This window comes from Mesocricetus auratus, unplaced genomic scaffold (assembly GCF_017639785.1).
Source record: "Mesocricetus auratus isolate SY011 unplaced genomic scaffold, BCM_Maur_2.0 Super-Scaffold_100014, whole genome shotgun sequence".
Lineage (NCBI taxonomy): Eukaryota > Metazoa > Chordata > Mammalia > Rodentia > Cricetidae > Mesocricetus > Mesocricetus auratus.
In genome coordinates this window covers 40,974,939-40,987,821 of record NW_024429197.1, presented here as the reverse complement: position 1 = coordinate 40,987,821, position 12,883 = coordinate 40,974,939, and the positions used below count along the sequence as shown (strand labels likewise).

Sequence of the window (12,883 nt, the reverse complement as noted above, 5' to 3'; positions counted from 1 at the left end):
AAGGTGAGTACCACCACTGCCCTCTGCTAGGGAAGCGATTCTATAGGCCCAAGATACTATCGGATGACAAGATACTATCTTAGCTCTTAGCTTTGGGATTCCTGGAAGCTAAGTCCAGTGGTGCTAAGTTAGTAGATTCTAAAAGGTTCTTACCTATTAGTCATAAGACACAGGGGCAGTCAAGGAAAGGTGTTCTGGAGGTGAGAACTAGCCTAAAATGAGGTCAGTAACCTCCAGACCTGCAGTATTCCAGCCTCCCCGGCTCTGCTGCTCTTAATTGGCTGGCCAGCCTCTGCAGACCTGGCTTTGCAGGGGTTCCACGTGCACCCGGTGCAGAAAGGTGGCCTCAGTTTTGTTTCCGTTGATCTCTTCAGAGATACCCGTATCTTTTCAGGTATTTTCCTACAAAATTTCAACTGTAGCTTCTCAATGAATACAAACTCTATAGAAGGCAGAGATAGACAATTTCTGTTTGCAATTCAAGAGGCTTGTCTGTCTTAAACAGCAACTCTTAAATGTTACAGGCTGACTTTGCTATGGGAGAGATCTGAACAGAGAGCCTTACAGATGCTAGCTAGGTGTGTGCATGTTCTATTTCTGGACTGTAACACCAGACCCCCTTTAAATTCTTTTTTCCTTGGAGGGGACACTACACAGGGTTTCTCTGTGTAATCCTGGCTGTCCTGGAACTCACACTGTAGACCAGGATGATCTTGAATTCGAGATGTTCCTGCCTGCTGGGATTATAGAAATGCTCCACCTCCCCTGGTGCTTAAAAAGCTAAAGCTTTGGTGGGGAGGGGGGTGTAAGTCAACTAGCTCTACAAACTAGGATGACCTCAAACTCAGAGATCCATCCACCTGCCTCTGCCTCCCGAGTGCTGGGAACAACAGCAGGGCTGCCACCACTTGCCTGCTCACAACTTTTAAATGTGGATTTGGGGTTTGTGTTTTGTTTTGTTTTTTGAGAGAGAGAGCATTTCTCACTACAGCCAGAATGTTTTCATTAAAAACAAAAAACAGGGGACTGGAGAGATGTCTCAGTGGTTAGCAGCACTAACTGCTCTTGCTGATGACCAGGGTTCTATTCCCAGCACCCACATGATAGCTCACACCTGTGAACTCCAAGATCTGAAACCCCCACACAGACAAACATGCAGGCAAAATACCAGTGCAAAAAATAAAAATAAATTATAAAAAAAAATCAACAAATGTGGTGAGGTTATGGGGAAATGGAAACTTTTGGGGGGGTTGGTTTTGGATTTTTGAGACAGGTTTCTCTGTGAAACAGACCTGGCTTTCCTGGAACTCACTCTGTATACCAAGCTGGCCTTGAACTCACAGAGATCCTCCTGCCTCTGCCTCTTGAGTGCTGGGACTAAAGGCCTGCGCCACCACTGCCCTGCATTGCAGTCTTTATATAAAAAGCAGAAAAGGCCTAGAGGGATGGTTCAGTGGTTAAAAGTGTGCGCTTGCTGGGAGGCAGAGGCAGGTGGATCTCTGTGAGTTCGAGGCCAGCCTGGTCTACAAGAGCTAGTTCCAGGACAGCCTCCAAAGCCACAGAGAAACCCTGTCTCGAAAAACCAAAAAAAAAAAGTATGCGCTTGCTCTCCTAGAGAACTGAAGTTCAGTTCCCAGCACCTTCATCAGGGCTCATCAGTTGTTGCTCTAGCTCCAGGAGATCACTCCTGGGATAGGCACCTCCATGTACATAGCCACAGGCCTAGGCACGCGTGCACCCGCACACAGACACACAGTTACCTATAATTAAAAATAAATCTTTTAAAGCAAAGAAGCAAAACAGCCATTCAAGGTGGATTCCAGTACCAGTCAGTTTCAGAGCCAGGCCGGGCTGCATTGTTTGAGGTCTTTTCCTTATTTTGTGTATATGGGTGTTTGGTTGACATGTATGTCTGCCTAGTGCCTGTGGTCATCAGAAGAGGGCATCAGTTCCCCCTGGAACTGTAGTTTCCTGGCAGTTGTTAGCCACCACTATGTGGGTGCTTGGAATGGAATCCCTGGTTCTCTGGAAGAGCAGCCTGTGCTCTTAACATCTGAGCCCTGTCTCCATCCCTGAGATTGTCTTAAAAAAATAGCAAATGCCCCTGTGCCCAGTCAGTTCACTCTGGTTTGATGGAGTGGAGCTGCCAGGCTCTGGACCGACCCTCCCATGAAGCCAGTACTAAGCCTCACTGGGGTTTGCTCTTCTACACTTCTGCAAGCTGCCTAATTCGGATGCCTTTGCGCCTCTACTTAATCTTTTCCTAGGTGGGCCCTGGTGGTGGCAGCCCTGTATCTCAGCTGCTCAAGAGGACAAAGCAGGAGAATCTCAATTTCGAGCCTGGCTAGGCTGCAGAGCTGGGTCAAAGCAGCCTGTACCTGTCTCTGCCTGAGTATGGTGACTTTGATTGACAGACTGATTGCAGCCTTGCAGTGACCCCAGGACCACTTGCCTCGGATACTGTGTAGATTTTTTTTTTCAGGGCAACATAGTACTATTTATCACACCTTGTCTTTCATTCATGAGTAAACCCCACATTATCTTGCTATAAGTTTGCTTAATGCCAATGGGTTTGATTTGCTAGTATTTGCTTTAAAGTTGGTTTTTTTGATGTTGTATCAGGCTGGGCCTGCAGCTCAGCAGTAGCCAAGCACTTGATTAGCACAAGGCCTTGCTGCTGTGTTCCTGCACCTGACCCCCAAGGAACTGCATAAATCCATTTATGAGAGTGAAGAAACTCCTGTGATTGAGTATTCATCCATTCATTTATTTGGTTTTTGGGACAGGTTTTCTCTGTAACTTTGGAGCTGGAGCTGGTCCTGGAATTCACTCTGTTGACCAGGCCGGCCTCGAACTCACAACGATCCACCTGCCTCTGCCTCCTGAGTGCTGGGATTTAAAGGGGCGTAACACCACCACCTGGCTCAGTTTTGTTTGTTTGTTTTTTAATCTAACCTTCATATTATCTAGCCTCTTAGAGTTATTGGAATATTTCCTTTCTGATCTCTAGAATGCTGGGGTTTGAATATAACTAAGAAAACATTTTAAGGTCAGAGTTGGTAGCACAGGCCTGTCTGTATTCCCAGCATTCAGAAAGATGCAGGTGGGCACTGATGCAGGATTGGTTCTTGCAATTTCTAGACCAAAATAGAACAAAGCAAAACAAATTTGTTCTAGTTTTCCAGGTTAAATATGAAGATATATTCTCTGCTTTGTTTGTTGGATTGTCAGTTTTTGAGACAGGGTCTCACTGTATATCCCTGGATAGCCTTGAATTATCTATGTAGACCAGGCTAGCCTCAGCTAAACAGACCCTCCTGCTTCACTTTACATGTGCTGCGTCTTAAACGTTTAGGCCAGGACAACTTGAAGGAGTCAGCTCTGTCCCCATCGTATGGACCCTGGGTGAAATCGTGTTGAGTCTTCTGTATTTTTCCTTGTGTATGTGTTTTGGTTTCTGTTTTGTTTTTTGAGACATTCCCTCAGGAATCCAGGCTGGTCTATTGGAGCAATCCTCCTGCTTCAGCTTCCCTAGTACTGAGATTACTTTCATGCGCCTCTCCCGTCTGATCTAAAGGGAACTGGGGGTGGGGGTGGGGAGCGGTGCATACATAGAACCCAGGACCTTTGCAGGGTAGGCAAGTCCCCTTGACTAAAACCCCATCTGCCTTTGTTCCTTTGCATGCGGCATAGAAAGTGACTTTGGCTTGTAGACTCATTTGTTTTGCTCTTGGACTGTGATAACACGGAAGTACGAATAACGACAAAGAATCTTAATGCTTTAAAACTTTTTCTCAAGACAAGGGATCCAGCGCAGCAGTGGATCCTCAGCCACCATGCAAAAGATCCTAGGTTTAAGCAAAAATAAACAAAACCAAACATCAAGCCAGCTGGTGGTGGCGCATGCCTTAATCCCAGCATTTTAGAGGCAGGCAGACAGATCTCTGTGACTTCGAGGCCAGCCTGGTCTACAAAGTGAATACTAGGAAAGCCAGGGCTAAACAGAAGTTCTGTCTCCTCCCCAAAAAAAGGAAGGAAGGAAGGAAGGAAAACCCAGGCATTGTTATGTGCTGGTTTGGTCCTGTGGGCCTCTGGGAGCTCAAGGCAGAACGTACTGAAAGACCTCGGCATCAAAGCGCCGGGCACTGAACCGAACCCTCTGCCCAAGAACCGGGGCCAGACCACTGGCTGCAAATGCAAGAGGTGATTTATTGAGTACACAGGCGCCTGCGGATGCTACTGCAACTCGGGTGCAGAGCATACCGGGCTTGTATGGAGTACAATATTCATAGAGTTTTAATGGTTACATAAGTAACAGGCATTTCATTGGCTCATCTTGGGAGCAGGGGTAGTTGCCAAGGACTAGGTTTCCTACATGAAAGACCCCGGCACGCTTCAGCAATTAGTATCCGGGTCCCATGACTGCTATAGTGATCAGACACAATTGGGGGCCAGGGTAGTTGCCAAGGACTAGGTTTTCTAGTATTATCATATGAAAGTTCCCAGCATGCTTCAGCAATTATTATCCGGGTCCCATGACTGCTATAGTGATCACAGACATCCTGTTTTGAGGGTGAGACACCTAGTCTGGGTTTTTCCACTAGGCAACGGCCTGACCTTGCTTTTCTTTTCCTAGGGGGTCCTGGGTAGGGGTCTTTCAGTACAAAGGTTAAAGGCCAGCCTCAACTACTTAGTCGGTTGGTGCTCAATGAGACCTGGTCTCAAACAATGTTTTGTTGCTGCTCTCTCAAGGAAAGGTCGCACACCCCTGTGATCCCAGCATTCTGGAGGCAGGAGGGCTTCCAAGTCAGTTCAGCATACTCAAGGAGACCCTAATCCAGCCCAACGAGTTTTCTTTGCTCTTGTTTGGTTTCATGGTAGATGTCACCTTTGTAGGGAAGAAATGTTTCCATTTGGCCCTACATGTTTCCCACAAGCCTGTGCTGCCAGCTTGGCAGACAGCCCAGGGTGCAGGTGCTAGTGGTGCCTTTAGGAGACTTTAGGGCTGCTTGAGGGAAGAAAACCAGAGACTGGGATCCCAGTGTCTTCCTCGTGACCAAGCGATGAGCAGCCTCTACAAGCATCAACCGTGAGGTGCGCTGCTCTGAAAGCCCAAAACAGGAACCAAAAGAACCCTTTTTTCCTTTGAGATGTTTGTCTTGGGCATTTTGTGATAGTAATGGAAACTTAGGAAGCCGAAGGACCAGCTCCCTTCTTTCCTCCCACTCTGGCTTATCTACACACGAGGATACGGCCTTGTTTGGTTTCCATGGAAGTGGCTGTGGGTCCCCCATGTGTCTGTGATCCCTTGTCTGTTTTCTGCTTATTTTATTATACTGAGGGCGTCACACTCTAAATTCCTAACAATGATCCTAAGCCGGTCTCCCTAAGGCTGCTCACCTCTATTTCAGCTGAAGGTCAGGTCCAGTCTCTTACAATAATCTTTGGAGGGTCAGGATCTTGGGGGATCCTTAAGCACAGATTGGGCCTGTAGGAGCAGGGAAGCGGACTGGAGTTTACTTTGGCTTCCTTAGGGAGTATCTAACATTTTGCACCCTGTAAAAATAATGTTCTTAGGTTGACCTCAAAGCTGTTTTTTTGTTTTGCTTCCGGTATGTAATACTTTCTTATTTGGGGGGGTGTTGAGACAGGGTTTCTCTGGCTTTGGAGGCTGTCCTGGAACTAGCTCTTGAAGACCAGGCTGGTTTCAAACTCACAGAGATCTGCCTGCCTCTGCCTCCCAAGTACTTGCACCACCATTGCCTGGCCCTTATTTTTTTAATTTAATATGTTGTTATATTTTATTTATTGTGTATGTGAGGTCAGAGAACAGTTTGTAATATGGGTTCTGTCCTTCAAAGTGGGTCCCAGGGGTCAGACTTAGATTGGTAGGCACCATCACCCTCTGAGTCACCTTACCTTGCAGTCTTACAACATCTTATTTGTAGTTTTGACTGTCCTCGAATTCACTATGTAGACTAGGCTGGTCTTGAACTCACAGAGATCCATCAACCTCTCTTCCCAGGTGCTGGGAATAAATTCATGCACCACTATGCCTGACTTGCCAATTCTCTATTTGAAATCTCTTTTTTTTTAGACCTCTTTTGTGTGTGCTCTATTACGAAGCTACTTCCCCAGCCAGCCCGCCCCCTTTTTTTTGAGCTGGGGTCTCACTATGCTGCCTACACTCACCACTGACACCTGGGCCCCTACCTTGCTCTCCTAATTAGATGGGGCTATAGGCATGCCCTGATGTCCCCCTCTAAATGGGCTTTAGTCATTTTGTATAATTTTTCCCCCTTGTGATGATAGCTATGTGTACATCCTACTAGTAACCCTTTTTTTTTTTTTTTTGGTTTTTCGAGGCAGGGTTTCTCTGTATTGTTTTGGAGGCTATCGGTCCAGCCCAGCCTCGAACTCACAGAGATCCGCCTGCCTCTGCCTCCCGAGTGCTGGGATTAAAGGCGTGCGCCACCACCGCCCGGCCTTACTAGTAACCCTTTGTGTTAAATATTTATGAAGAACACATAACATAGTTTGTTGTTGTTGTTGTTTTAGACAGGGTTTCTCTGTGTAAAGCCCTGGCTGTCCTGGAACTCACTCTGTGGACCAGGCTGACCTCAAACTCACAAAGATCTGCCTGCCTCTGCCACTCCAGTGCTGGGATTAAAGGCATTCGTCACCACTGCTAGACTAACATAGTTTTCTTAAGCATGTTCATGCTTACCAAGTTTCTTGACAAAACTCAGTAAGTGAATTTTCATTTGTTTATAGTTCAGGTGGCTTTTTTTTTTATTCTTTCAGGATTTTGAACCTGTTCTCTCCCGGAGAAGAAAGTGTACTCCGGTGTTAGTGCGTCCACAATGTCGGGTGTGCAATCAAAAGCAGCCAGGCTTCAAAAGGAGCACAAAGACAAGCCGTTAGTAGACACGGAGAGGGCAATGGCCGCGTCAGAGGATTTAAAGTACACTGACGTATCGGCAGTCATGATGAAGAAGTTTAATGCTTTAATGGAAATGCAAGACATGATGTTTGTAGAGATGAGAGAAAGCCTTAAAAATGATCTGAAGGAAATGCTGGTTAAACGAACACCACCTGAGGTGAAGAGTTTGGAGGACGGGAGAGCGCAGCAAGAAGGAAAACATTCAGCTGCAAAACGGCCAGAGTCGGGAGAGAAAGTGGAAGAAGAAAGTTCCGGAACAGATGACACCGAAAAGCTCACTGTGAAAAGTGAGGCCAAGAGCAAGCTGAGTAATAAGCAGGACAAAAAACAACTCAACAGCCACCGGGGCGGCGAGAAACCCTCACCAGAGAGGATGGGAGACGCCTTGCATCGTGTAGGTGACAGGTGTTGGGAGAGCAGTGGCCAGGTGGATGTTCTAGGAGAGGAACCCAAGACGGGGGAGGACAAACCAGCCAAGGAACCCAGACATCAGAATAAAGAGAACCCCCTAAATGCCTCCGGAGAGGGCAGCGCGCCACCAGAGGGAGCCATCCTTAGGCTGGCTGCGGACTTCTCCTCGGCCACCCTGGATATCAGCAAGCAGTGGGGCCGCATCTTCCGCCTCCTGAAAGAGAAGGAGCTGGAACCTGAGCTGCAGTGCTCGGTTAAGCTGGCCTTTAAATGTGACGGTGAGGCAAAGACCTTCTCGGACCTTTCCAGCCTCCGGCAGTTCACCAGCACAAAGCCTTTTCTGAAAGAGTTGCTGAAAGACGTGCTCCCACAAAACGAAGCAAGAAACGGAGGAAGACGGAGTGAGCTTCAAGAAAGAATGGTGAGCATGTAGGATTCAAGTGCAAGGGTTGGTGGGAATTCTTTTAAAGGCATAATGCGGAAATTTTTCATTTTAGCGCTTTCCATTGGGAAACAATGTGCTGTTGCAAGTTTGAGAGATGAACAGGGATTTAAGGTCTGTTTGGAGGTTCCAGACACCGATAGGAAACCGTTTACGGTAAAATTTAAGGTTGAGCAGTAAGAGTGTGTTTTAACTCGTTAAAAGGGAACAAATGAGTGGGCACAACCAAAGCTTTAAGCAGTGGCACTATCAGGTATTAGCTGGGTCCAGTTTTCTTTCTAACAAGTACTATGTGTGTAAGTGCCTGCGTGCACATGTGTGCGTCAGGTGCCTGCCTTGCCTGGGCTTGGGCCAGAAGAAAGCATCAGATCCCCATGGAGCCACCCCATGTGGGAACTGGGAACTGAACTTGGGTCCTCTGCAAGGGCTGTTAACTGTTCAGCCATCTCTTGAGCCCTTACACCATCTTTTGCCCGTCACAACTGACTACACTCAAGGTCTCGAGTAACCCCAACTTAACCTGAGCGGGTTTATATTCATCGACCACTCAGATTCCTCCCCTGTGAAGTACCTGTTCAAGTCTTCCGTTCATTTGTCTTATGTTGCTTATTGGTTTGTAACTCTTTATATATTTTTAGATTGCTATTTAGGGGTAGTAGCATCAGCTGCAAGTGTCATCTTCACAGACACAGGGTCTTGCTATGTATCCCAGGTTTACTTTTTTCCTGCCTCAGTCTCCTGGGTGCTGGAATTGTGGGTGTGTACCACCACACCTGCTCTGGTCTCTCTTTTCTTTTTCCTGGTACATTTTGATTTGTTGTGGAGGCTATCTGTCGTGCATGCTGGTGGTGCCATTTCATGAACAAAGGAGATCCCATGGCCAGGTCCCCCAGCTGTAAGATTTTATGGGTAATCTGGCTGGTGTGTACCATAGCTCTGTGGTTTTGGTTTGCATCTCCCCATTACTAAATCTTAGTATTAAGATAGGTTTTGTGAACATTATGGGGTTTTTTTATATTGAGGGTTTTTCTTAAGTTTTTTTTAATTCATTTTAATTTTTATGTGATGTTTTGCTTACATGCATGTATGCACACCATGTATGTGCTTGGTGCCTGAGGAAGACAGAAGAGGTGTCAGTTTCCTGGGATTGGGGTTTTAGATGGTCATGGGCTTTCATGTGAGTGCTGGGAATTGAACCTAAGTCCTGTGCAGAACAAGTGCTCTTAACCTCTGAGCCATCTCTTCAGCCCCTCCTATTGTTAAAGGTTTGTTTATTTATTACATATACAGTGTTCTGCCTACATGCCAGAAGAGGGCACCAGATTGAATTGTAGGTGGTTGTGAGCCACCATGTGGTTGCTGGGAATTGAACTCAGGACCCCTGGAAGAGCAGTCAGCGCTCTTAACCTCTGAGCCATCTCTCCAGCCCCCCTATTGAGATTTTTAACACAGCTAGAATTTGTACCACTTTGTGTAAGGTTGGACTCAAACCTCGGTTGCTCACTATTTTATTTTTCATTTGCTGGTTGTTTTGATTAAGCCTCTCATTAGCCCAGACTCTCCACTCCCCACCCTGGTACCTCCATCTCTGACGTGCTGGGATTACAGGCACAGACCTGCCGATCTTTCAGTCACTATCTTAAGAATATAGGACTGGGATGTAGCTCAGCTGGAAGGGTACATATTTAGCTAGCATGCACAAAGTCCGGGTTCAATCCCCAATACCACATAAATCAGGCATGGTTTCCATGCTTGGTGAGAGTGATGGCTGAGGCATGAGGCATGAGGCATGAGGACCCACATGGTAGAACAGAGAACTAACTCCTTACTGCAAGCTGCCTCCTGATCTCCGTATGAGTGTTGTGGCACCACCACACACACATGAACACACGCACAAACACATTCAACTTAAGAAAAAAAATTGGGTTAAATTGCTTTGGTGTTGGAGGGAAAGGTAAATGACCATTCAGGTGAATTTCTGTTACCAGGTCTTAATTCTTTAGTTAGGGTCCTGCTAAACATGAGGAGAGATTACTAAATGTGCTTAGTCAGTCACATGTGACACATTACATACTGGGGATTCAGAAAGTCAGAGCAGGGATGATCTTGTGGGACTTTATTTTGAATACTGCAGAAGAAGCAATTTGTTAGGATCATTATAAGAAACCATCTATTTGGGGATCCCTGTCTTTGAGAATAGGTGGCTGGATGTAGGGGTCTACCACTATTGGTGTGGGAGCAGTACTCACCATGCACAAGGTCCTGAGTTTGATCTTCTTTGCAGGAAAGATTAAGTAATATTTAAGCAATTTCACAGACTCGTTCATTGTCATGGCAAGCATATTACATTTAGAGGGTGAAATAGATGTTTTAATTTGTTGAAAAACATGACTTAAATAGCTTTTTTAAACTTCTAGGGAAAAACTCTAGGAGACACAAAGCGCGAAGCTAGAAGAATAGCAAGTGATAGTTTGAGCTTCCTATTCATCAACGAGGTAAAAGTTGCTAGTCCAAACGTGAAGACTTACGAAGAGGAAACGCTGGAACAGAAGGATAAAGAAACTCTCAAGCTGGAGAGACAGGAGGCCTCGAGGGCAGAGGAGGGAGAAGAGACTTCAGAGGGAGAAGCCTCAGAAATGGGGGAAGAGGATTCAGAGTTGGAGGAGGAGGAGGAAGAAGAGGAGGGCTCAGAGTTGGGGGAGGAGGAGGAGGAGGGCTCAGAGTTGGGGGAGGAGGAACAGACCTCAGAGGAGGAGGAGGAGGAGGAGGAGCATTCGGAGATAGGAAAGGAGGAAGAGGCCTCTGTACTCCATGAAACACAAGACTCAACTTTCCAGGGCCTGACTGTGGTACAAGATCATGGAGTTGAGAAAATCACCAGGAGTGGTGAGGAGATTGGTTTAATTAGTTTGATAGTAGAATCAGAAGAAGAAGGAAATCTAAAGAAGAATTCCCAGACCAAGAAAAAGGAGACCTTCCATGGACTTAGAGAACTTGCCTTTAGCTACTTGGTCTGGGACTCCAAGGAAAAAAAGCTGGTCAAGTGCCAGGAGGGAGGAGCAGCTGCCTTGACTAGTCAGGGGATCGGGACACCCTGTCTAACGCTCTACTTGGCTTCTCCATTAGAATCCCTGCAGGCAGGCAGTGATGGTCCTAAAAGCCATTCACATCCAAACCCGAGTGTCCCATCACAAGTCACTCCACTTTTAATGAACACAGAGAAGGGGAGATACAAAACTCTCCAAGTGGCAGAGCTGACAGCCAAAGAAGCAGACTTGATGCATGCAACCGAGGAAACCTTCAGAAGAAGTGTGATCAGCACTATCCGACAGATGCAGAGGGAGGTTGAGGACATTAAGAAGCTTTACTTCTTTGATGTCCTAAACATGAAGAGTTCAGTGGATGACCTGAACTCCTTGGCGTGCATGATTGAAGCGAGAGTGAATGAGCAGGAAGATGCAGTGGAGGGGCTAACTAAGGAGACCATGCAGCTGGCCAAGGAGATCGTCGATAAGGAAAGGCTGAGGGAGAGAGAGGACAGACTGCGGAGCTCCAACATCCGAGTGATAGGAATCCCAGAGAAAGAAAACCGCGAGAATGGAGCAGAGGACATCATCAAGGAGATAATAGAAGAAAACTTTGCTGAGCTAGAAGACTCGAGTCTTGAGATTGTCAGTGCTCATCGAATCCCCAACGCAGTGGATGAACACAGACTCACACCCAGACACATCTTGGTGAAGTTTTGGAGTGCTGGTGATAAACAGAAGATCCTCAAAGCTTCTAGAGCAAAAAGAGAAATCACCTACAGAGGGTCAAAAATCAGGCTGACAGCTGACTTATCGCCTGGCACTATAGATGCCAGAAGTCAGTGGTCTGGGATCATAAAAATTCTGCAAGAAGAAGGCTTCCAACCGAGAATCCTTTATCCTGCCAAACTGGCATTTGATTTTAGGGGTAAAACTAAAGTATTTTTTGATATTGAAGATTTTAAGAAGTTTGTTTCTGATATACCCTTTTTGAAAGAACTGCTGAACGATATACTTTAGCAATCTGGAGTGCTTTCTGCCCACCAAAGTACATCCAAAAACCAAGTAAAATTGGACAGTGAACCATCCCATCTCTGTCCAGAAGGGTGGACAGCTGTCTTTTTTTTCCAGGAAAGGGAAAAAGCAACTCACTGCCTGAATGTTGGTTGAGTTAGCATGCGTGGCTTTTAAAAATAGCTGCATACCCTGGCGAGGAGGGATCTCCCCAGCGTAAGCACACACAGGGCAATGTACTTAGGGCCACAGTGGGAAACGACAGAATAGAATAGCCACAGTCTGACTGAATCAACACATTACTCTTATCATTTGCCATGATGTAAGCTTTTATATTAAAACTTGAAGTTTGACTGTGTCGTTTGTCTGCATAACATTCCTGCTCCTGTTTTCAGAAGGCCCTGTCATTTCTGTATACTGTCTACGAACCTATTGCTTCATTGCTTCAGGACATCCATTGAGGGAGTCTTTGCCTTAATGTGTGACGGTGTTTGTATAGATAGTCCTTCGTTTGAAATTTATCCGTCTTCTGTGGGAAAGCACTAGAGAAATCAGGGAGAGTGAAACGGAATGCTTTGTTCTGCAGTGGTCTCCAGCAGTCCTAATTGTCCTTGAATCCCTCTGTATGGCCTGTTTCAGCCTGCCAAGTGTTGGGGGGGGAGGGGGAGGGGAAATTTTATGCAATGAAAATTGTGTCTAATCCTGGGCCAAGTTAAGATAACCGCTCAAGCCCTGCCATCCCAATGAAGTTGGGATGTCTACAGAAGATAATGTCAGGCACTGCTGGTTTTATTTTTTGCCGCACTGGGGATGGGATCAAGGGCCGCTAACTTGCTGCGCCTTCACTCAGACCTGATGCAAATGTTGAGTGTAAAATGGAAGCAGTCATCCTTGCTGTGTTTCTGTTTTTTTTTGGTTTTTCGAGACAGGGTTTCTCTGTAGCTTTGGAGGCTGTCCTGGAACTCTCTTTGTAGACCAGGCTGGCCTCGAACTCACAGAGATCCGCCTGCCTCTGCCTCCCGAGTGCTGGGATTAAAGGCGTGCGCC

General features: G+C 46.4%; 1 protein-coding gene across 1 annotated transcript; it reads left to right on the top strand.

The window, feature by feature from the left end:
- The first annotated feature begins 6,715 nt into the window (after positions 1-6,715).
- Positions 6,716-12,189, top strand: L1td1 (LINE1 type transposase domain containing 1). Its single transcript, XM_040757458.1, has 3 exons — positions 6,716-7,775; positions 10,214-10,471; positions 10,514-12,189. Exons 1-3 carry the CDS (start codon positions 6,864-6,866, stop codon positions 11,840-11,842), a joined length of 2,499 nt encoding a protein of 832 aa, XP_040613392.1. The 5' UTR covers positions 6,716-6,863; the 3' UTR covers positions 11,843-12,189.
- Positions 12,190-12,883: the final 694 nt, after the last annotated feature.